At 44.1% G+C, this 23,262-nt stretch overlaps 1 protein-coding gene and 2 non-coding genes across 7 annotated transcripts in view; all 3 read left to right on the forward strand.

Moving 5' to 3' along the window:
- ATG16L1 (autophagy related 16 like 1) overlaps window positions 1-23,014 on the forward strand; it is a 44,397-nt gene extending 21,383 nt beyond the window's left edge. For 2 of the 5 annotated variants that reach the window (XM_019022486.4, XM_019022487.4), the window contains 13 exons: window positions 638-724; window positions 1,396-1,452; window positions 1,666-1,716; window positions 2,349-2,451; window positions 5,240-5,345; window positions 8,780-8,850; window positions 10,355-10,426; window positions 17,233-17,353; window positions 17,628-17,733; window positions 19,500-19,649; window positions 19,733-19,780; window positions 20,601-20,702; window positions 21,602-23,014. In XM_019022486.4, coding sequence (XP_018878031.1) covers window positions 638-724; window positions 1,396-1,452; window positions 1,666-1,716; window positions 2,349-2,451; window positions 5,240-5,345; window positions 8,780-8,850; window positions 10,355-10,426; window positions 17,233-17,353; window positions 17,628-17,733; window positions 19,500-19,649; window positions 19,733-19,780; window positions 20,601-20,702; window positions 21,602-21,695 — 1,168 coding nt within the window. In that variant the 3' untranslated portion in view covers window positions 21,696-23,014. The remainder of the gene's footprint in view (window positions 1-637; window positions 725-1,395; window positions 1,453-1,665; window positions 1,717-2,348; window positions 2,452-5,239; window positions 5,346-8,779; window positions 8,851-10,354; window positions 10,427-17,232; window positions 17,354-17,627; window positions 17,734-19,499; window positions 19,650-19,732; window positions 19,781-20,600; window positions 20,703-21,601) is intronic. The other 3 variants (XM_004033379.4, XM_004033380.4, XM_004033378.5) reach the window with 2 other exon arrangements.
- LOC115933869 (small Cajal body-specific RNA 6) lies at window positions 3,400-3,675 on the forward strand. The gene has a single exon (XR_004069714.2).
- On the forward strand, window positions 16,061-16,325 carry LOC115933868 (small Cajal body-specific RNA 6). Its single transcript, XR_004069713.1, has one exon.
- Window positions 23,015-23,262: the final 248 nt, after the last annotated feature.

Here is a 23,262-nt window from a genome sequence, read left to right on the forward strand (position 1 = left end):
CCTAATGTCAGAGACACTATGTATTTAAGCATAAAATGCGCAGAGTCAAAAATGCATAGTGTTTAAATTTTGCTTTTCTATTTTTTAAAGTAATATTTGAAACTGGGTTAAGTCGGCTGTTGATTTCATGGCCCATTTAGCCATCCCTTCTTTCCCTGAATTCTCCCTACACTGTTGTTTTCTTATATTCCATAGCTGCTGCCCCTAACTACCCTAGGTACCCCTCAGCCCTTGTGTCATGGGAACTGTGCTTGGTGAGTACTGCAGCCCTTCAACAGTGATGCTGACTGTTGATGGAATGCCCTACTTTGGCACTGGTTATGTGGTTATAGACTCAACAGATCATATTTTATTGCTTCAAGTGGGAACTGTGTTTATACCTGAAAGGATCAAAAGCTCACTTTTAAATTTATTCTCAGTTGAAATTCTGGATTTGATTTGAACAGGTTAAATGTTTATTGTAGTGTTGTTCAGAACATGGCAGCTCTTCCTTTTTCTCCAAAGAATCTTTAACGCATTGCTGTCATAGCCAAGTGGTTTAGGATCTAACTACAAAATGACATTAGCATTTGCGGAACAGATTAATCACAGAACTCCTGTTCAGGAGAATCAAAGAATCTCTTGCCTTTCTTTCCAGGGATGATGACATTGAGGTCATTGTGGATGAAACTTCTGATCACACAGAAGAGACCTCTCCTGTGCGAGCCATCAGCAGAGCAGCCACGTAAGTAGGCAGGTTTGGGCCAGGGAAAAGACAGCTTGAGGAGCAATATGAAGGCACATCTGTGGACATGACAAAGAATGCAGTCAGATGCACCCAACCCCTTACCCCTTTTCTGGGACACCCAGCGTCGAACACACCACAGAGGTGTCCAGTCTTTCTCAGTTCACCTCTGCTTAATGGGAGGGAAGCAGAACACGGGTGGCTTCAAATGCTTCTAAATACAAAAAAATGTAGTGGCTTACTCAAATATGGACAGTGAAACCTTACTAAGCAGAATGATTGTTTGTTTAGGTTTGATCATCCTGTTTCATTCTTACTAGGGCTTCCCCCGCCCGCACCGCCCTTCAAGAGTGGGGATTGGTTACTAACAGTCAGAAATTGTGAAGTTAGTTAGCCAGGAATTGTGAGGTTAGTTGTCTAATGCTTTATTTCCAGGGAAATTAATTTAATACTAGGGAACCTTGTTTCTTTTGAAACTTCTAGGCTGGGTTTTCCCTTTCCCTTCCCACTGTTTTCTGGCAGTTTGGTACTGTGTTGGGTTTCTCTTGGCTGGGGTTTGGGAACTAAGTGGGAAACATATTCCCAGGTACCTGTTTTTGTGGGCTGTTTATTGATTGGTTATTTGGGCAAAATGTTTCTAAGGTTTAAACCTATCCTCCCCTCCTCTTTAGTAAGCGACTCTCGCAGCCTGCTGGAGGCCTTCTGGATTCTATCACTAATATCTTTGGGTAGGTTAGAAGACCTTTCCTTTTTAAATGTGTATAAGTATACCTAAGTATATGTCCATGACTTATTTTTATTCTTTAAATGTACACCAGGTGTCAGTGGTGCAGAGTATACATATGCCTTAATATCAGCTTTTCATTTAGCTTCTTCCTTTTTTCCTCAACTTCCTTTCCTCTTAATCTCGCTGCGTGCTGATCTCTGGCCTTTCCCTTTAGTCTGTCCGAGTCTCCCCTTTTGGGACATCATTCTTCTTCTGATGCTGCCAGGTGAAACTATTATCCTCTCTTAGTCCAGCATGTGAGTGTGGGTCCTTAACAATTATGCCGATCACCGCTTCACTGCCCTCAGTCATCAGATGTTCACGTGCTAACGAGGATGCTTTGCATGTTCCTAGGAATGCCGGGAGCCCTCGGAGCAGGGCTGCCAGGTTGAACACTTTGTACAGTACTCATGCTCTTGTTGCTTTCTTTTGGCATGCGTTAGACTCCACATTGATCACAAGTGATGAGGTTGATTCTAACTAGGCATAGAAATAAAATAGTTTTGCAAAAAAGACCAAAGAGCTACCTCTGAGCTAGCTGTTACATTAAGTTGAGAAAGTTTCCCAGCAGCTTATTGACTGGGTAAGCAATTGTTCAGGATTGCTTTTCATTGTTGGGTTTTGGAGTCCACAGGTTAGTGTGCAGGAGAGTAAGGCATGTGCTGGCTCTCTTTCTCATTTGAGTGAGGGTGCTTTTGATTTTTTTGTGAATTGTTCTGTAGTTTGAAGAATCTAGAAGGACAGTCTATCAACAGAGGCAGTCTGCTTAAGCAAGGTCGTCTTGGAGTCCTTTCTAACAATTTGATGAGCAGTAAACCTCTGCAATCCTGTCTAATATTTGTCTTTGTTATTTCTTAGGAGACGCTCTGTCTCTTCCTTCCCAGTCCCCCAGGACAATGTGGATACTCATCCTGGTTCTGGTAAAGAAGTGAGGGTACCAACTACTGCCTTGTGTGTCTTCGTAAGTATGCTTCAGCCCCGAACCCCACCGCGCTTGATATGGTAACAGAGCCTGGCAATTAAAGGGTCCTTTCTAGGCCTGCAGCTAAGCGTTCCATTGTTTTACTTATATCAAGCCTTTCCACCTTTTGGCTCTGTCAGCTGTGAGAAATTGATATATTTTGCTTAGTTTCAGAGGACAAAATTTGTTACAACCATCCTCTGTAATGGCAGAGCTGACCGAGAAAGGATTGCTAGCATGAGGGATGGGGCAAAGGAAAAGTAATTAGGGATGGTGAAAAATGGGAGAGGGATTTATATAATTATTGTCACCAATTGGCTCCAGTTTAGAGTGAGTTGCCAGTCAGTGGTCTATTATGGAAGTTCAGTAGGACAGCTGTTGGTTTCATGAATTATACCCCTATCTGTATGACTCCCAGCCATTAGGGGTCTATGATTGGAAGCAGTCCTGGGCAGAAGCCACTGCGATGGATACCAGGGCTGTCACCCGGAGTTCAGAGCTGGGTCCTAGTACTAGCAGGTAGTTTGCATCCCAGCTGGGGAAATTGAGCAGAAATTGAACCAGCCTGGGGAAACATTCAGTACCTGGCTCAGAACTGTCAAAGCATGAGGAGGGTAGGAAACAGAGCACAAAGAACAGAACCTGGAGAGTTGGACTGACTCCAATACTGGCCTAATAACTGGCAGCAGGTGAGTGAAAGGAGCCAGCTTTCAAAGCAGGGAAGATTTTGCCGTAAAAATGGGATGGAATTTATATGGTGGGAGCTTTGGGTTCCAGGTATAAGGAGGGACTTTGCTAGTTACACAGTGGACTGGCTGAGTGATGAACTGCCTTGACTGTTGTAAAGAGAGTTCCGCTTTGGAGGAGGAGTTGGGATGGGGCGCATCAACGCCCCTTCCCAGTCCCACTCCACTCCTGTGATTCCGTGATGCACCGGGCACCTGCAGAGGTCGATGATGATTGGTAAAAGGTCTGATTGCACTGAATGTCACAGTCCCTTTGTTGCCCTCAACTCCCAGCAGCCCATTTTTTCCCTCCCGTCACATTTAAGTCATGTGTATGGGATCATGGAGCAGCTGATAATTTGGGATTCTGTCAGTGTGTGTTTCTGAGAGTGATCGGCTCACAGCTGACGAGTATCCAACAAGACCAGTTACACAGGAGACTGATGAGTGGCAGTCATGGGTGTGATGGTGCATGATCTCAAGTTTTCAATCTGAGACCTCCTAAGGAGAAAGAAACCATAAAAAAGAAAAGGAAATTTCATGGGGGTAAAAGGTTTGGTCACCTGTCATACTTTTCAGCAGTGGGTCACAAGAGGGAGGCAAAGTGGAAAATGAAATTACCAAAGTGATGCCTGTTGCCCAGCCTGTTAATAGTCACTCTCTCCGTGATACTTCAAGCATTTTATTTTTTTTTAGTCCCAAGCAAATGTAAATATCACATATTCTCTTCCCCAAGTGACCTTTTAGACAAGTGTTTATCTACTTAACAATCTCATATTGGTAGTCTATGTTTTCTAGTCTTTCTTTTCCTTCTCTATTATAGAAATTTCCAAACATACGCAGTATCTCTTCCCCCCCACACTTACGCTGGAGCAATTTGAAGCCAATTCTAGGCATTATATTTCATCCAAAAATATTTCACTGCCCATAATCTTCTTAAGGAGTATAGTGAATTTTTCGATTATTCCCTTTTCCCATTCTAGAATGGGATGCTGAGTCTCACTCTGTTATCCAGGCGGGAGTACAGTAGCACAATCTCAGCTCACTGCAGCCTCAACCTTGGGCTAAAGCAATCCTCCCACCTCAGCCTCTTGAGTAGCTGGAGCAATAGGTATGTGCTACCACACCTGGCTAATTTTTGTTTTTTAGTTTTTAAGAGACGAGGTTTCGCCACGTTGCCCAGGCTGGTCTTGAACTCCTGAGCTCATGCAATCTGCCCACCTCGGTCTCCCGAAGTGCTGGGATCACAGATGTGTGCCACTGCACCCAGCCAGGATGCTTTTTTACTTGGTTTTCTTTCTTATCCTGAACATAAGTACCATCTTTTGCCAGTGTTTATGCCAGTATCAGAAATTTCCCTGTGAAGAATATAAATTCTCTTAAAATAACGACTGTCATTTTTATCTAAGGCTTATGCATTAACAGGCACCATTCTGGGTTGCAAAAACCTTTCTGGAGCTGAGCAAACTGAGATTTCAGAAACTTGGCAGAGGTCACACTGCCAGTACACACTAGTCCCATAATGTTTCCAGAAAGAACTACATAGAATTCCATTATAACACAGATTGGTGTTTTTGCCATCTACTTATATTAGGACTCATTGCGAAAGCTGTATTTTGAGAGGCCATGTGCTATACATTATTTAAATATGTAGTATTTAATATTATTAGTAAATTAGTAATTACTAGTAGATCAATAAGTAGTATTAACTCAGTCTGGACCAAAATTAATTCTAGGTTTACTTTTAAACTATTAAGATAAATATAGGCCATTATTGTTAGAACAGATGAAATTAATGCAAGGACCAACTTTAAGCAGTCTACACAGATTTTGAGTACTTTTTGAGAAGGTTGCACTGCACTCTAATGCAACTGTAACTAGAAGAATAAAATGATAACAGAATCTTAGTTGACCTGGGCTAGGAGTCCAGTTTAGTTTATGATTGGCTCCACCTGTCTTTAAGGATGAGTGTTTCCCCATGAATTAGGCATTTGGAGTGTTCGCGCATCTTGAGCTCTTGGGATGAGAATGACTGGGTTTGACACAGGGTGCTTGTCTTGCAGGATGCACATGATGGGGAAGTCAACGCTGTGCAGTTCAGTCCAGGTTCCCGGTTACTGGCCACCGGAGGCATGGACCGCAGGGTTAAGCTTTGGGAAGTATTTGGAGGTGAGAGCCTGCTGCATGATCTCAGACTGAAAACTTGAGATGATGCACCCTTGCACCGCAGAAAGAAGCTGTGTTGCTGGCATCTGGTTGACCTTGCTTTCAGGCACTGTGAATTGTTCATTTTCTCAAAACATACATTTTATGTAAGGGATCATTTGACCAAAGCATTGTACATCTCAGTTATTCTTTACTTCTGAGTGGATGTTTGCTCTCATTTTCTAAGTAGTGATCAGAAAATACTGTTAAGTTATGGATATGTTTATGTTAGTAAGGTTTCTGTAATTTTTCTCAAGTATATACCAATCAGAGCATCTTGCAAAATAGTACCGTTTTTATGAGGAAAATAAGTCTTATGATCATGGATTCTACAATTAAACTATACATTAAGCTGTGGTTGATGCATTTAATGACAATGGCAATAGCCTAGGGAAAAAATGACTGGAGTCATGTCTAAGCTTGAGAAAACAGAGGCGTATTACCTAGAAAAGATGTATTTAACAGTGTGTCAGACAAGGGCCCTTAGATCAAGACTCAGTCTCTTTGGACTTTTAGGATGCTCAGAGATGGATGGCATTAAAACAGAAAATGGAAGTTAATGAAACCATCTCTTAGAAATCTGAAGCTGGGCATTTCCCAGTTTTGACATTTTCAAGATTCAGTTAAATATGCATGTATTTTTACTAAAGTAAGGCCAAAGAATAAGGCTTAAGGTTTTTAATAGGAACCACTTTGTCAAGTGTCCGTAGTTGCAACACACACATTATCCCTGTCCAGCAATAAATAGCTCCAAAGTGATTTTGTCTGTTAATTCCCCTGATCATCACAACAGCCCTGTGTGGTTAGAATGGTAGAGATTGTGCCATTTCACAGATAAAGGGAATAAAACTCAGATACTACGTGATTTACATGGCTAGTGAATGATTTCTATGGTGAGGGAATGGTGGAACTAGGACTAATGCAGGTCAGAAGACTTGAAATTCCATGCTCTTCTTACTGTAGCCTTCTCTAGCAACTGAAAAATCTTAGGGGTACTGCTTTTAAGGTTTATCAGAGCAGGAGCAACTTACTAGAATAGGTTATTAGTAAAGCACCCCTCCTCTCTGCCCCGGCCTTTGATTTTCAGGAAAGGGACTCAGCAGTTACAGCGCATTGAAGCATACTAAAATTTACTGTTTTGCCCAGAAACATTTAGCTTATGAATGATAATGGCTGAAGCTATTAGAAAACAATAATAAAAACAAATCATAAGAAATTTTCACTTTGTGAGGCTGGGGCAAGAGGATTTCTTGAGGCCAGGAGTTCAAGACCAGCCTGGGCAACAAAGTGAGACCCTGCCTCTACAAAAAAAAACATTAAAAAGTAGCTGGGTGCGGTGGCATGCACTTGCAGTCCCAGCTTCCTGGGAAGCTGAAGTGGGAAGATCAATTGAGCCCAGGAGTGAGAGGCTGCTGTGAGCTCTGATCGCATCACTGCATTCCAGCATGGGCAGCACAGCAAGACCCTGTGTCTTTTAAAAAAGGAAATTTTAGGGAATTTGATTTGCAAAATCAAAGTAAACAGTCTGTTTTGAGTATGCCGTTGAGATTTAAATAAAAATAACACTAGAAATATTTTCGTTTTACTCCTTGGTCAGTAAAAACACCTATAAGAAAATTAGAGGTACCAACCTTTAATTCTAGTAACCTTTTTGCTGCTGAGAAGGAAACGAACATCAGTTGAAGTTAATACTGACATAATCTGTGCCAGCACATAATTTGTGTTAATAAAATCAAGTTTCTACCTAATCTACAGAAATAGCAGAATGTGTGGCAGCATTTCTTACAGTTTTGTGTAGGGCCTTTCTTCTACAACAGCTTTTTCAGTCTACGAGATTTTTCGTCTTGGCAAATATTTATTTACTGAATCTTGGAAGAGGCCAAGTTCAAGAGACCTTTTCTGAAATAGTTTGGGGGTCCTGTTTTTTCATCCTTTTGGATTATCAGAAGAATCACACTTTCTACCCAGTGGGAACATCTGTTTTTGCTCATTCTCTCCAAAGCAGAAGTTCCACTGGGAATTATACAAATGCTATTGACATAGCACCCCCCGCCCCCAACCCCGTACCTTGTAGATAATTAAGAGTTTTAATACAGTCTTTGTTCTTTTGAGATCAATCTCTCATATTGAATAGCATTAATTTTTTGGTCACTTCTTACATTTCAGCACTGTGTTAAGTGCCAAGCAAATAGACCAGTATTTTAAGCATAAGCCAAAGAGATATTTCTTAGAATTTGCAGTAATATTTTTATCTGTGAAGATTTCATCTAAAGGAAAATCTTAGCGAATATTAGCCTTTTTCAACCATTTTGAAAATCTTAAGAAAGCTAGGATCCAGAAAAAGCCATTAAATATGCTGGATTTTGCAAGTGAGTTCAGAGGAGAGGTTCATCAACCAGGTTAACAGTCTGTGGCCTGAATGTACATGACAGCTTCAAACCAGTATTCGTGTCACCTTGATATCTGGCTCCAATCATTATTTTTACTACTTAGAAGTACTGAATAAGATAAAAATGTGTTGAAATGTTTTCTGTTCTGTGTTCCTCTTTTACAAATATGATTACAATGGTTCCTTAATTTCTAGCTTATCTGTGTGGATCATCCTTAAGTTACCCTTTTAAAAGGAATTTAATCAGATCATTGAGATTTTTGTTCTTCTCAGTTTGGGATTGCCCGTTACTGAAATTTCTGTGTGGGTGGCCAGGCTGTCTGGAAGCAGAGTAGATAAAGTGGACAGTGGCTCTGTTGGTGAGGGAGAGCTGTGTAGAGGGATGGGAGGTGCTGGCACTTAGTTCGCTTGCCAGGATCTTAGATTCATGGAGATAAAGTATGAGGGCAAATTCCAGAAACTCCAAACTAGCTTGACTGGTATTCTAATGACTAGTCATTTAAATGTAACTAACACAATTTCTTTTCACACCTTAATGAAAATTACCACACCATGGATCCGGAAATTGACTGCCAGTTTCTACAAAAGTGGTAGTTAAGTTGGCACAAATGCTGATCAAACCAAAGATTTATGTATGTAAGTTTTTCAAATTTACTGAGAAATAATGGAACTGAATAAACCCAGTCTCTAGTTTGATTGACATGGTTTATAAATTCCTACACTTTGTTTTTCTAAAGAGAATGAATAACTACATTTCTTAAAGAACAGAACACACATCCAAGATACTGGGGTCAGTGTCCACTTAGACTTGCATTCCTCTTAGAAACTAGCAGTATCTTTTATCTCTCATGTTCTGTTTGTCCTGCTATTTTGTTTGATTCTGTAAAGGTACAGGATAGCTATTGTTTTAGCAGTGTAATTAGCTTCCATTGTATTTCAGTGCCCTGTTTTAATGTATTTATTGGCTTTATTTAACTTCCCATCATCCTAATTTTTTCTTTTTATACAGAAAAATGTGAGTTCAAGGGTTCCCTATCTGGCAGTAATGCAGGAATTACAAGCATTGAATTTGATAGTGCTGTAAGTATTGAATAGCTATGATTTTAAAGGTTTTTAGAAATAATTTAAGACATTAGGTTCTTGAAATTATAACATAACTTACCCGATTTCTCTGCCATTCTCTGTATCTTAAGTCAAATCCATGTTAAAGAAAGATAGAAGTAGATTATAGGGTTAATTGCTGTATCAACTCTGATAAACCCTTGGGTTCTGCTTCATGCATTAGGCTTGTGATGTTACTCAGTACTCTATAATTTCACTTAATAGTTGTATTTTGAGTGTATAGATGCTGTACTCCAGGGGCCAGTGTGGTCTCTACCCTCCGAGATTCGCCATCTAAATGAGAGTGATGGGAAAGCATTAAACTGCAAAGCGTTGTGCTGAGTTACGGCTGAGATGTGTGTGGAGTAGAAAGGAAATACTGATGAGAGAGTAGCTCATTCTGGGGCAAGGGTTAGGGGCCATAGTAAGGCATTTAAAGCAGATCTAAAGATAATCATAGGTCAGAGGCAAAAAGCCAGGGACGGACACCACAGGCAGAGGGAGCAGAGGAGGTTGGGCTGGGCGAGTGCAGGAGCTTGGGTGGAGGTGATGACTGGGTGAGGCCAAGGTAGCGTCCTCATCTACCAAGAGTCCTTATCTTGATTGTCATCTCTGGGGGGCCTTGTTCACATTCCTGGGTGGGCTGAGTGTCTGTGTTCCCAGCATCTTGTGCAAACCTATTCTATGGCACGGTGGTGGTCTATATCTGTTTCTTTTACTAAGCTGAGAGCTGACTACCTGAGGACAAGTGTCTGGGCATTAATCATCTTTGTACCCCCAGCACCTGGCACAGTGCTTATTAGGTTCTAAATAACTGCTCCTTGAATTTAATTGGGGAATGATAAGGAAATAAGGTTGGAAAATGAGGGTATGTTGTATTAAAAGGTTTAGACTTCTGTAAAGCCATGTGGAGACTTGAGAGATTTTTAGAACTGGGTGTGGTGTTAAATTGTGGTGTAACTGTGACAGTGTTGAAGACTGGATTGGAGGAAGCAGGTCTGCAGTGGCCCGTGCGTTCAGTGCTTCTGCAGAGATGCAGAAGGCCCAGGTGGGGGCTGAGGCAATAGGGGAGAAAGGAGAGGACCAGGCTCGACACATTGAAGATGAACAGTTCTCAGAGTGAGAGTTGGGAGATTAGGCAAGGAGAGAGTCAAGGGTGCCTCTGAGGTTTCTGACTTGTTAATATTTGCTGCTAGTGAAGGTTGCCAAGGGAAAAGTGAGTAGGGAAGGCTGAGTTCCATTTTGAGCTTGAGGTGTCTGCAATATTCTGGTGAAATTGAGCAAGCTCAAAAAAAAAAAGGTCTGAACTCGAAGGAGACTGGCGAGTTGAAGCACACTCATGACAGTAGCAGGTATTCAGGCTGGGTGTATAGGGCGAAGCATCTAACCCTTCTTGTACTTGATTATTGGGGAATTTATATCGTGTGAACTGAATTCCTCTGATTTGGCTAAAAATTGGTTTTCCTCTTCTTTATTCCCACAGGGATCTTACCTCTTAGCAGCTTCCAATGATTTTGCAAGCCGAATCTGGACTGTGGATGATTATCGATTACGGGTAAGACCCAGTTAAGAAAGTTAGTGCAATCTCCAAACTTCATGTGGTGTTATCAAGGCACAAACTGGCAGGTGCTTAATTAGGGGACTTTGTTTTCCCGAAAATCATGCTTGATTCACCCTGCCCTTCCTTTCCTCCTTGGGGAAATCTGTGTTTCCACTTTATACTCTTTGTCCAAGACTCAGTTTCAAAATATTTGCAATAGGACCCTCACATTTGCATGAAAACCTTGGAATACTCTTCATAAGGACTAGATACTTTGATAGATAGCAATTTTGGCTTAATGGCACAGAATTTAGCAACAGCATGTGAATTGTGATTCCTGTGGGCTCTAAAACCTAATTACCTAAAGTGGGATATAGAAGTACAAATGGATGTATCATAGGGATAAGACAATTCTGAAACAAAAACTCCAAGCTGAGAAAGAGGGGACAGGTGTCAGAGCAGGGAGAAATGATTGGATGTTGAGGAAAGCTGCATTTGAACCAAAACTTGCCGAGAATTCTCTTGGCATCCGATAGAGAGACCAAAACTTGGTTGTATCATTTTTGATTGGGGCAGGGGGCGGAGGGCGAAGCATGTAACTTAATTTGCAGACATTTTTTTCCCCCATAAGCCTGAAGGAATCATCACATAAGCTTATTAAATACAAGCTATTGAAAGATATAATGGAGGATGAATTTGGCATTAGTAGGCATTTTACTAAAAAAAAAAAAAAAATTTTTTTTTTTTAAAGTTAACACAAGCCGTTTGTGTGTGTCAACCCACACCAAAAACAGAGGAAGTAATGTTAAGATGAATTTTTTTTTCTTTTTTTTTTTTTTTGAGATGGAGTTTTGCTCTTGTGTGGGGTACAGTGGTGTCAGCTCACTGCAACCTCCGCCTCCTGGGTTCAAGCAATTCTCCTGCCTCAGCCTCCTGAGTAGCTAGGATTACAGGCATGGCTAATTTTTATATTTTTAGTAGAGATGGGGTTTCACCATGTTGGCCAGGCTGGTCTCGAACTTCTGACCTCAAGGGATCTGCCCACCTCGGCCTCCCAAAGTGCTGGGATTACAGGCATGAGCCGCCGTGCCCGGCCTAAATTTCTTTTTTCTTCTTTTTTTTTTTCTGAGATGGAGCCTGTTGCCCAGGCTGGAGTGCAATGACGTGATCTCGGCTCACTGCAACCTCTGCCTCCCACGTTCAAGTGATTCTCCTTCCTCAGCCTCCCAAGCAGCTGGGATTACATGCATCCTCCACCACGCCCGGCTAATTTTTGTTTCGTTTTTTTAATTTATTTATTATTTTGAGATGGAGTCTTGCTCTGTCGCCCAGGCTAGAGTGCAGTGGCATGATCTCGGTTCACTGCAAGCTCCACCTGCCAGGTTCACGCCAGTCTCCTGCCTCAGCCTCCTGAGTAGGTGGGACTACAGTCACGTGCCACCACACCTGGCTAATTTTTTTGTATTTTTAATGGAGATGGGGTTTCACCATGTTAGCCAGGACGTTCTCAATCTCCTGACCTCGTGATCCACCCGCCTAAGCCTCCCAAAGTGTTGGGATTACAGGCGTGAGCCACTGCGCCTGGCCTAACTTTTGTATTTTTTTAGTAGAGACAGGGTTTTCCCATGTTGGCCAGGCTGGTCTCGAACTCCTGACCTCAAGTGATCCGTCTGCCTCGGCCTCCCAAAGTGCTGGGGTTACAGGCATGCACCACCACGCCTGGCCCAGATGAATTTCTTAAATCTACAAGGGAGGTGGAGGAGCTGTAGTAGAATGGTATATTAGGTGGGTTTCTGGTGATTTTCTTGAGAGGGTTGTATAGATTATTAGTATTAGATGCTAGCCAATACCTCAGGGGTGGTCATTCTTAATTCACAATTTAAAGAAGATCCAGGTCCGAACATGCAAAATAACGAGCCCTGACGGTGACAAGGATGTGTTGTGAGAGCTGAGGAGCCTATGTTCTTGACTTAATGACGGACTAGGGAAGTGCACTGCTAGAGAGCCTGCCACGGAGCACATCGATTCAGATGCTTGAATAGGGTCATTTGAAGCCCTGTAGTTCTGTACTGTACACATGGAAAAGATGGCCTAGCCAGTACTCATGGCTACGTTCTAATCCATCCTGTGGTATACTGTGATTTATCTATCCATTGATCTTTTATTCTAGACTGAGATACAGTAAAACTGACCAATTATTGAAGAGGGGCCTACAGCCTTTTTTTATGATAGTCCCTTAGAGGAGAAGAGGAAGAAGTTGAGTCAACCAGTAGTGCAGGATATTTTTTAATTGGTAAAAGAGGAGTCCTATACAGGTGGGCATCAGCCTTTGGGTCAGAAATAACAAGAAGGGGACCTAGAGCAGGGAGCTAGACTGACAGATGAAGGTCATAACATTGAGCTGGCACACAGGTCTCACTGGGGAAATGTTCTCGGTATGCGGGAGCAGGGCGCAGGCTGCTGGGCTGCTGCTTCTGATGATGCCGTGCTGGGGCAGGAGCCTCCTGTGCTGGACTAGTTGGCTTTTGAGTTTCTGGCCTGCTCATAACCTTGTCCTGTTAGTTGGTAAATGTGTGAAGATTGGGAGGCCTGTTTCAGCAGATTCCCTGCACCCAGAGAACTCTCCTGAAAACCTCACCAGGTTCCAGAAAGTAAAGTAGGCTCCTTATTCTAGGGAGTGCTGGCTTTTGTTTAGACCCCAGTTAACAGATGGTACTGGAGGACAGGAATCCATTCATCTATGTTGTGAAACTCACAGACATCCATGCCCTGTTCGGTGTCTCCTTTGCTCTTACGACAAGGGAATGGTGTTGGGAGAGACTGGCAAACAAGAAGCAGCTGGTTGAGTGCTTGCTTTAACATCCTTTTTGTAAATGCACCCTAGAAACAACCTGGCATTGAAAGGAGTCCTCTGTGATGCCTCCGTTAAAAATCTAAAGTCAGTACAAAACTGCCTGGCTGCTCGGTAAGATTTGGCTTGAGAAACTTGCTTGAGAACCCCCCTGCCCACTTCTCTCGTGGTGTGGTGAAGTGGCCACAGTGAGGATTGGCTATGGCTGCTAGGTGATGGTTTCTGTTTGGAATGTTCCTCTCTGAGTTCTGCATTCTTCTGGAATCGGCTGTCTTTGGTTGGTGTTATGTTAGCTGCATGATTAAGTTGTTACCTGAATGAGCAATTTTGTGTTTAGAAATAGGGGTCGGCACTCGTTATCTGCCATGAGGCACAGAGATAGTCTGTGCAGAGCCCAGTGGAGCAGAGAAATCTTGAAGCCTCCCCACTTTGAGGCCCCGGCCTTGATGACATCTAAACCCGCTGCCCCGCTATTGTTAATCCCTGTTTAAAAGTAGAAGATGAAACCTAAAAGTGTTGTTAATCATAAAAATAAATTTCAGAAACACCTAACAGATATAAGAATTTTAAATCTGATCCATTTCAAAGGACTCTGTAAATGATAGAGGTGAATGAATGCGTGTAGGAGGCCCAGCTCTATACCATTGGAAGCACCGAGACAGTGAGTCAGCTTCAGACAGCTCCAGCTTATTCTCACTGAGAATAAGGTGAGCAGAAGCCCAAACATTGTTTGTTTGTATTTTTTGTTTGTTTGTTTGTTTTTTTTTTGAGACAGTGTCTCGCTCAGTCACCCAGGCTGGAGTGCAGTGGCGTGATCTCTGCTCGCTGCAAGCTCCGCCTCCTGGGTTCACACCATTCTCCTGCCTCAGTCTCCCGAGTAGCTGGGACTACAGGCGCCCGCCACCACATCCAGCTAAGTTTTTGTATTTTTAGTAGAGATGAGGTTTCACCGTGTTAGCCAGGATGGTCTCGATCTCCTGACCTTGTGATCCGCCCACCTCGGCCTCCCAAAGTGCTGGGATTACAGGCATGAGCCACCGTGCCCGGCCAAGCCCAAACATTGTAAAGAGCAAGGTGACAATACGTACGAGGAGCCAAGAAACAAAACGTCCCTTTCCCTTATTCCATTAGTTCAGCAGTTTCATTCCTGGAAATAAGTCGAGAAGAAAGCTGTGTGCTCATAGATATTCACTGCAGCAGCATCTGTGACAGACTCTTAAAGAAAGGGAGGTGCAGCAAGGAAGAGATTTGATCCCATTCATCTTGTTGAGTCCGTACTAAGATAGCACAAGGATGTTTCCTGTTCACAGATATTACAGAGACCCAGGGTGTTCAAATCAGCGGAACCCCAAAGCCCATGAATTTTCAGCTATCACATGAAAAAATGCTTACGCTATAAGCTTAAAAGAGTAATGGATAAATTTTTAGGAAGAGTATAATTGTGCAAAGATTAACATGTTCCTGTGAAGTATGTAAAAATGAATGTACAGATGGTCCCCAACGTAGGGTATTTTCATCTTACAATGTGTTTGTCAAGACTGGCCCCATCATAAGTTGAGGATCATCTGTACTTGCCATATCCCACTTATGAACAATGTCTTTTTCTTCCCTGTGTTTGTGAAATGTGATTTTACTCTTAACATTAAGAAAGAAACAGATAGTGAATATAAATACAAATTTGAAATTTTGATAAAATAGTTATTAAGAATTTAATGTAAGGCCGGGCACAGTGGTTCAGGCCTGTAATCTTAGCGCTTTGGGAAGCCGAGGCAGGCGGATCACTTGAGGTCAGGAGTTCAAGACCAGCCTGGCCAACATGGTAAAACCCCGTCTCTACTAAAAATACAAAAATTAGCTGGACATGGTGGCACACGCCTATAGTCCCAGCTACTCAGGAGGCTGAGGCAGGAGAATCACTTAAACCTGGGAGGCGGAGGTTGCAGTGAGCTGAGATCACACCACTGCACTCCAGCTTGGGTGACAAAAGTGAAACTCCGTCTCAAAAAAGAAAAAAAAATAGAATTTAAGAAGTAGCCTACCCAAGTTTTGTCTCTGCCCATGATTTGTGCAGAGTGGATGTTTTATATTGAATGGAATCATTATTCATGGACTGTATCTAGTGTAGGCTTTGTTACTGGAGCTTTCTTGATCTTACAGAAGGATCAGTGGGAGGTTTTCACACAACCGCAGCACAGCCGGCACCCGACTGGCAGCAGTTGTAAGATGCTGTCCCAGTTTCAGAGGTTTGAATGTGGGATAAGGCAGTCTGAGAACTCATGCAAGCTTCCCTCATTGAAGAGGAGAGGGGAGTATATGTGGTCCGAAGTTTTTGTTTCTGTGCTAAAGTGGAGTTAACCCCACTGAATATAGAGGAAGGATTGGTTTCAAAAATGTTAACACAAAAAAAATCTAACCCTGAACCATGAGGTCTCATCTTTGGGAGCTAAGGTTTGGAGTGCAGTGGCATGATCTGGGCTCCCTGCAGCCTCGACCTTCTGGGCTCAAGCAGTCCTCTCACCTCAGCCTCCCCTGTAACAGCTGAGACTATAAGTACCCACCACACCCAGCTAATTTGAATTTTTTTGTAGAGATGAGGGTCTCACTATTTTCCCCAGGCTGGTCTCAAACTCCTGGGCTCAAGCAATCCTCCCACCTTGGCTTCCCAAAGTGCTAGGATTACCAGTGTGAGCCACTTTGCCCACCCTTGCATTTTCTAATTAGAAAGAAAGCATCAGTGAATACCTTCTGAACCTCTGGTGTTTTACACATAGAAAAATGTTGATCGTGCACTGCATAGAGGTCAATGATGAATGGTAAAAGGTCTGAGTCCTCAGATCCCCTCCCGGCATCCCAGTTATCCCCAGCTGCCTCTCCTCCATTGCACTTCAGAAGTGCTGTGATGGGCAGAAGGGCAGCTGACACTCCGTGATGTCCCTCATTCTGTGTTCCTCCATGAGCTCAGGGAAGACACTGGTTGGCATCCAACAGCTTAGTCACAAAGGGATTTGATTGTTGGGAGTGCTGATATCTGTGGCTATGATCTGCCTTGTTCAAGCTGAGACCTCTGATTGAAAATCCCCCAGGGGTTTTAATTGTTTACATAAGGAGTCCTGATGTTTCCTTTTGTAAATTATGCCTGTGGTGACCTTGTCTAGTCTGACTTTAAATATGGAACTGACTTTTCAGCAGCGTGGGGCAACATCGAGGCTTTAAAAATTCTTTAATTTGATATAATTCAGACATAGAAAAATTACAAAAACAGTACAGCAGGTATCTGTGGTAGAGCTGATTTCAAAATCAAGATTGAGGATGGGGAGCACGTGAAGCTTGGTCCTAGTGATGTTGAATTTTTGTTTTTAACGTTATTTTTAGTGGGAGTTTTATCCTTTTGGTCTTGATACCTCACCTTTGGCCAACACTCAAAGATAGGCTTCCTATGAGATACATGGCCCCCGGATAAGACTCAGTGAATGAAATTGTTGCTTCTTATCCTGTTGGGGGTGTGTGTGTGTGTGTGTGTGTGTGTGTCAGGATCTTGCTGTCACTCAGGTGGAGTACAATGGCACTATCATAGTTCACTGCAACCTCAACCTCCCAGGCTCAAGCAATCCTCTTGCCTCAGCTTCCCAAGTAGCTGGGACCCCAGGCGCATGCCACCACTCCCTGCAAATTTTTAAAAAATTTTTTTGTAGAGATGGCGGTTTCACTGTGTTGCCCAAGCTGGTCTTGAACTCCTGGGCTCAAGCAGTCCTCACACCTTGGCCTCCCAGTGTGCTGGGATTGCAGGCGTGAGTCACTGTGCCTGACCTGTTTCTTTTTCCTTTGCTGTCTTATCGCTTTGAGTGTTCCTGGCCGGATCTCAGGGTGGTCTGACACTCTGACTCTGGAGGTAAGGATGCTGTGGATACTTTGCCAGCATAGGCAGGGCCTGGCGCCCTGAGGCTCACCCTGGCTGTGTTCTCTCTCCTAGCACACACTCACGGGACACAGTGGGAAAGTGCTGTCTGCTAAGTTCCTGCTGGACAATGCGCGGATTGTCTCAGGAAGTCACGACCGGACTCTCAAACTCTGGGATCTACGCAGCAAAGTCTGTGAGGAAATTCAGTCTCTCTGTCTGTGTATATGCTTAGATGTTAGCGTGGAGGTGTGTGTTTGCATGTCAGAGCCTGCATTTATGTAATATAGTTTGAATTTCAGATCTGGCTTCTTGTTTAGAGGGGCACTGAGGACAGTGATAGTTTTTCTTGTTTAAAGCTTCATTTAAGTGAGTAACTCTTGACAAGTCAGTGGTTAGAGGGTGGCAGCATTATGTAAACAGCCACGTTGGTGCCTCTGCTTGATTAATGATGTTTGCATTTCTTTCAGGCATAAAGACAGTGTTTGCAGGATCCAGTTGCAATGATATTGTCTGCACAGAGCAATGTGTAATGAGTGGACATTTTGACAAGAAAATTCGTTTCTGGGACATTCGGTATGATACCCAAGCTCCTGACTGGAGGCACATAAGAGTCTCCACAGTGATGGTTCTGTACATGGGTTGTGCTTTTAAGATCTCAGGACATGGCAGAAATGAGTTTCAGTACACGTATAGTGTTAGCTTATTAACACTTGGCTGCTCTTTCCCATGAAGTAGACTGTGGAGCTTAGCAATCATTTATTGAGCATGCAGTGAGTGCTAGGCCCTTCACCAGCTGGCAGGTAAGAAAAGGCAAACAGGATACTCTTTCTACCTTTAGGTAATTTAAACTGTAGTAGGGAAGGCAGACATAAAAGTCAGTGACGAGTGTGTTGAAGTAGAGGCAGCTACCTTTGTTCCAGTGTGTTAGAGAATGCCTCTCCAGATTTCTCTGGAGACGTGAGTAGGATTCACACGGCAGGAAAGCCACTCAAACTTTTGAGTGTGTGTCTGGTGGCTAATACATGGCAAGTGAGCAGGAAACAGGGCAGAAGCCAGTGAGGGGGCCATGAGGGGTTGAAATCAGGTTGCCACAGGCTTGATAAGCCATTTTCAAATCACTCGATCTTGTAAGTCGTTGGGTGTTTAGCAAGGAAATGGTTGCTTTGCAGGAGTCTAGTAGATGACTTTGGTGGCATTTTGAGAGGCATATTAGGGAACAGGAAACCAATAGAGTTGATAAGGACCTAAGTTCAAGTCAGTAGAGGAACATGTGGAGGAGGGAATCTATTTGAAGGAGAATTTGGACAGGGCTTATTGACAGGTTGGAGGAAGGGGAAGACAGGATGGAGAGTAAATGAGGACAGCCTCCCAGCAGGGTTGTAGAGAGGGCGGGGGTACAGGGCCTGTGGTGATAGATGATGCTTTGAAACACAGCATGGCACCAGAAAGTCCTGACAGTGCTCATGGTTCCTGGACACCACTTCACATTTTATTCATAATCTTTAGTTTGCTTTTAAAACCTGAAATTGGAACTTGAAAGATGGAATTTGAGAGTTAAGCTGGATGTTCGAAGTCTCTTAGTCCATCCCATAATTTGACAGGTGAAGACCCTGAGTCCCAAGGAAGTGGAGTAGCTTGCTTCAAGCTGCATATTTAGCAACAATAAGATAAATTCTTGCTTAGTTAAGGTGGGAGGTAGAAAAAGGTTTCATTGAAAGCCTGCAACAAAATCATCACAGAACAGGTCAGCACCCCCTTTGGCTATGAATGTCACCAACAGGGCCCTGCCCAGGGTGGCTGTTAGCCAACCTGGACATGGGCCGCAGCACAGAGAAGAAGAGGGAGGTGCATAGGGCCGTGGCTCTGCCCTGGCTTTCCTGGCCCCATATCTGGAGGTGGAGGGCCACAGAGCCACAGTGAATAGGGCAGAAAACCTGCAAGAGGCTAGAGTTACAAGGCAGCCCAGGCCCACTAACGCAGGTTTCTTTGCCAACTTTATCCAGAAGTTGAAATCACATCACTGAAAATAATACGAATTGGGTAGTAGCCCTAGTTAGCTCATGCTGATCAGAAACTGACGGGCGACTGTTGTCATTCCAAAAATGGATGAGGAAATTCTTACCAACTTCAGAGTCCTAGTCTGGGAACGACTGTCTTAGGGTCTGTTGATGGGAAAGTAAGAAAAGCAGTCACAGGTTATTAGAAGACTGGGAACACATTGACTGCGCTGGCAGAGCGTTGCATGCTAGTTGAATTGCAGTGCCTTTTTTTTCCTCCACGGCATGATGTGAAGTAGTTCTGGCCTACGTTACATTTCTCAGATCTGTTCTTCCTCTTAGATCAGAGAGCATAGTTCGAGAGATGGAGCTGTTGGGAAAGATTACTGCCCTGGACTTAAACCCAGAAAGGACTGAGCTCCTGAGCTGCTCCCGTGATGACTTGCTAAAAGTTATTGATCTCCGAACAAATGCTATCAAGCAGACATTCAGGTAACTGAAGATGTGTTGGTTGCTCTCTTACATGCTGCGTGGCCTGAGCTCCCTCAGTGACAGTGCCCTGTTGTTTGTTTCAGTGCACCTGGGTTCAAGTGCGGCTCTGACTGGACCAGAGTTGTCTTCAGGTTAGTAGTGACCCACCCCCCGCCAATTTGGTTCATCACAAAGAGTCCTGCATGGTCATTTTCCCACTGGGGATATAGAGCTAAATTTTGTTCAGTGCCCAACCTGTGTTTCCAGGAGTGTGCCTGTAAGTTCATAATTGCAGGCCACCATTATTGTCTCTTCCTTTCCAGTGTTCCTTTGTGATTACATGAACCTAACGTGTTGTACCAAAAAATAACAGTTGGCTGGTTGCTTTGCTGTGGGTGAGCCCATTAGGTTCACTTCTCATCACTCATTCACGCAAGAGCTGTTGGAGAGCCTTTAGAAAAGGGCAGGAGTGGCTGTGGGCCTGGGGCGGGACTGAAAAGGCTTTTTGGAGAAGGGTGTGCAGGTGGTCTGCAGTTTTCTGCTCCTTGTTCTCTTCTTCCATGTATCGTGCTTCTTCCAAATACCTTTCCAGGCTCAGTTGCTAATATGCTTCTTTTCTTTCCTCCTCTCTTTGACGCATGTAACAAGGCAGTCCATGGGCTGAAACCCTTAGCTATGTGGATGTTGGCTTTGATCTCCCTATATGTTGTTTTGTTGAAGTCTGTAGATGGTTAAGGACTTGGAGCCCCAAGAAGTAATGTGATGCCACTCTTCATTAGCCGGACGGGGCCGAAATACTGGGGAAAAGCAGATTTGGCTGGAAGGGCCATGACTAGCACACATTCTGAGGTCTGGGTACACAGGAGTGGTCATTAGTGAAGAACAAACATTCCTTCTTGGGAAAAAGGCCACAGAGATGCTGAATTGGGGGTGGGGAATTGACAACCTTTCTTTTCTTCCTGTCTTCTGTAGCCCTGATGGCAGTTACGTGGCGGCAGGCTCTGCTGAGGGCTCTCTGTATATCTGGAGTGTGCTCACAGGGAAAGTGGAAAAGGTTCTTTCAAAGCAGCACAGGTAAGATGAACCCTGTCTCAGCCCCCCGTTGTGTTGTGAGCAAGGCCTTTGACTTCATCTCAGGGGTCATCCGGTTTAGACCTCAGTCGGCGCTGTGAGGGCACTGTCCGCCCACCTGCTCAGCTGGCTGAGCTAGGTCAGTGGAGAGAAGCTGGGGCCACTCACACAGCACAGCAGGCCAGTCTACAGAGTACGCCAGGTAGAGCGGTTAGAGTGGCAGCCGCTGGAGAAAGGGTTATAGAAACACATCCCTGTCTCTTTGGTTATGTCCCACGTCCTCTGTGTCTCCTTCCCCTTCCCTACTCTCCTTCCTTTCTGCCTCCCTGTCTCCCTCGGAAGTCCCTGTTGTCAGTGCATTTTGGTGCATTGACGTGTCCTAAACACTGATCTCCACACGCCTTCTTTTATCTTCCACCTGATAGGCAGGCCCCAGACCCCCTTTTTTCCTAGCTTTGTTCTGCCCACACAAGCCCACCTGCTAGTTGGAACCCAGATACCATTTTCCTTCAGAACCTCTCTCCCTGTCCTTGGGCAGCAGCAACTGCTCCCAGACCTAACCAGTGCTGACCACCACTGCCCGGCTCTTCAGAGGCATGTGTACTGTCTTTCCAGCTCACTCAGAGCTCCTCTCTTAGGGAGAGTGTGATAAGGCCTGACTGCCAGAGGGCCCAAACTCCCTTCATCCCAGCATGACTTAATTAAGTACACCACTGGATTTTTTTCCGAGGTCTTTTGCATGTTAGTGAGCTCCTGCCTTGTCGCGGGCACAGTGCCAGAGAGTAAAATGGAAGTTGGAAAAATTAGGGCTCCCTGAATGCACAAGCTTCTGGTGTTTGGTTTACCAAGATCTCATCCCAAATGTTCTGAAACTTGGTGCTTTTCTGATCTCTCCTTTGAAGCTCATCCATCAATGCGGTGGCGTGGTCGCCCTCTGGCTCGCACGTTGTCAGTGTGGACAAAGGATGCAAAGCTGTGCTGTGGGCACAGTATTGACGGGGCTCTCAGGGCTGGGAGGACCCCAGTGCCCTCCTCAGAAGAAGCACATGGGCTCCTGCAGCCCTGTCCTGGCAGGTGATGTGCTGGGTATAGAATGGACCTCCCAGAGAAGCTCAAGCTATGTGGCACTGTAGCTTTGCCGTGAATGGGATTTCTGAAGATTTGACTGAGGTCTCTCTTGGCCTGGAAGAATAACACTGAAAAAACCTGACGCTGCGGTCACTTAGCAGAGGCTCAGGTTCTTGCCTTGGGAAACACTACTAGCTCTGACCTTCCATACCTCACTTGGGGGAGCACAGGGCCCCGCTGGGCCTCCTCACCAACGGCAGTGCCAAAAACAGCCCCCACATCAAGGTGGTGTTCTCTGTGCTTTCTCTCGTCCTTCCAAAGTCGGTTCTGGCCTAACGCATGTCCCAACACCTTGGGTTCATTTGCCCGGTGAACTCACTTTAAGCATTGGATTAACGGAAACTCCCAAACTACAGACCCCTCCCTGGTGGGTTGCATGAATGTGTCTCATTACTGCTGAAATGTCCTCACATCTCTTCCACTGTTCTTCAGAGCTTTCTGGCTCTCTTTCCCCCACAAAATTCGACATATTTAAAAATCTCCGTGTGGCTTTAAAAAGTGGTTTTTTGTTTTTTTGTTTTTTTGAGGTGGGAGAGGATGTGTGAAAATCTTTTCCAGGGAAATGGGTTCGCTGCAGAGGTAAGGGTGTGTTCCTGTATCGATCTGCAGACAGCCAGAAGGTGGGTGCACACTGCATGCTTGGGGGTGCCAAGGGATTCGAGACCTCCAACATACTTGTCTGAAGCTGGTGATTCTGGCCATGGCCCCTCTGCCAAGCCTGTGTGCGATGCCCTTGGTGCTTTAGTGCAAGAAGCCTAGGCTCAGAAGCACAGCAGCGCCATCTTTCCGTTTCAGGGGTTGTGATGACGGCCAAGGAAAAACATTTATCTTTACTATTTTACCTGTGTATAAAGTTTTAGTTCATTGGGTGTGCGAAACACCCTTTTTATCACTTTTAAATTTGCACTTTATTTTTTTTCTTCCATGCTTGTTCTCTGGACATTTGGGGATGTGAGTGTTAGAGCTGGTGAGAGAGGAGTCAGGCGGCCTTCCCACCGATGGTCCTGGCCTGCACCTGCCCTCTCTTCCCTGCCTGATCACCGCTTTCCAATTTGCCCTTCAGAGAACTTAAGTCAAGGAGAGTTGAAATTCACAGGCCAGGGCACATCTTTTATTTATTTCATTATGTTGGCCAACAGAACTTGATTGTAAATAATAATAAAGAAATCTGTTATATACTTTTCAAACTCCATGCCTCTTGGTGATTATTTTATTCTCCCTTATCCTTAGAAAGGGGAAAGAAAGTGATTTCTTTGTTTACCTGGTAGTTATTTGTAAACAACGGCTAGTACTTTTTAAGGGTCTTTTTTCATTCATCATGTAAGCTCCATTCCACAAAGTATCACTCTCTGTAAACACCAGTGTTCCAGTTTCATGTCGTGCAAATCTTAACGGACACTGGAAAGATGTTTCTTCAGAACGTTACCAGCTGCAG

Source organism: Gorilla gorilla, chromosome 11 (genome assembly GCF_029281585.2).
Source record: "Gorilla gorilla gorilla isolate KB3781 chromosome 11, NHGRI_mGorGor1-v2.1_pri, whole genome shotgun sequence".
Classification (NCBI taxonomy): Eukaryota; Metazoa; Chordata; class Mammalia; order Primates; family Hominidae; genus Gorilla; species Gorilla gorilla.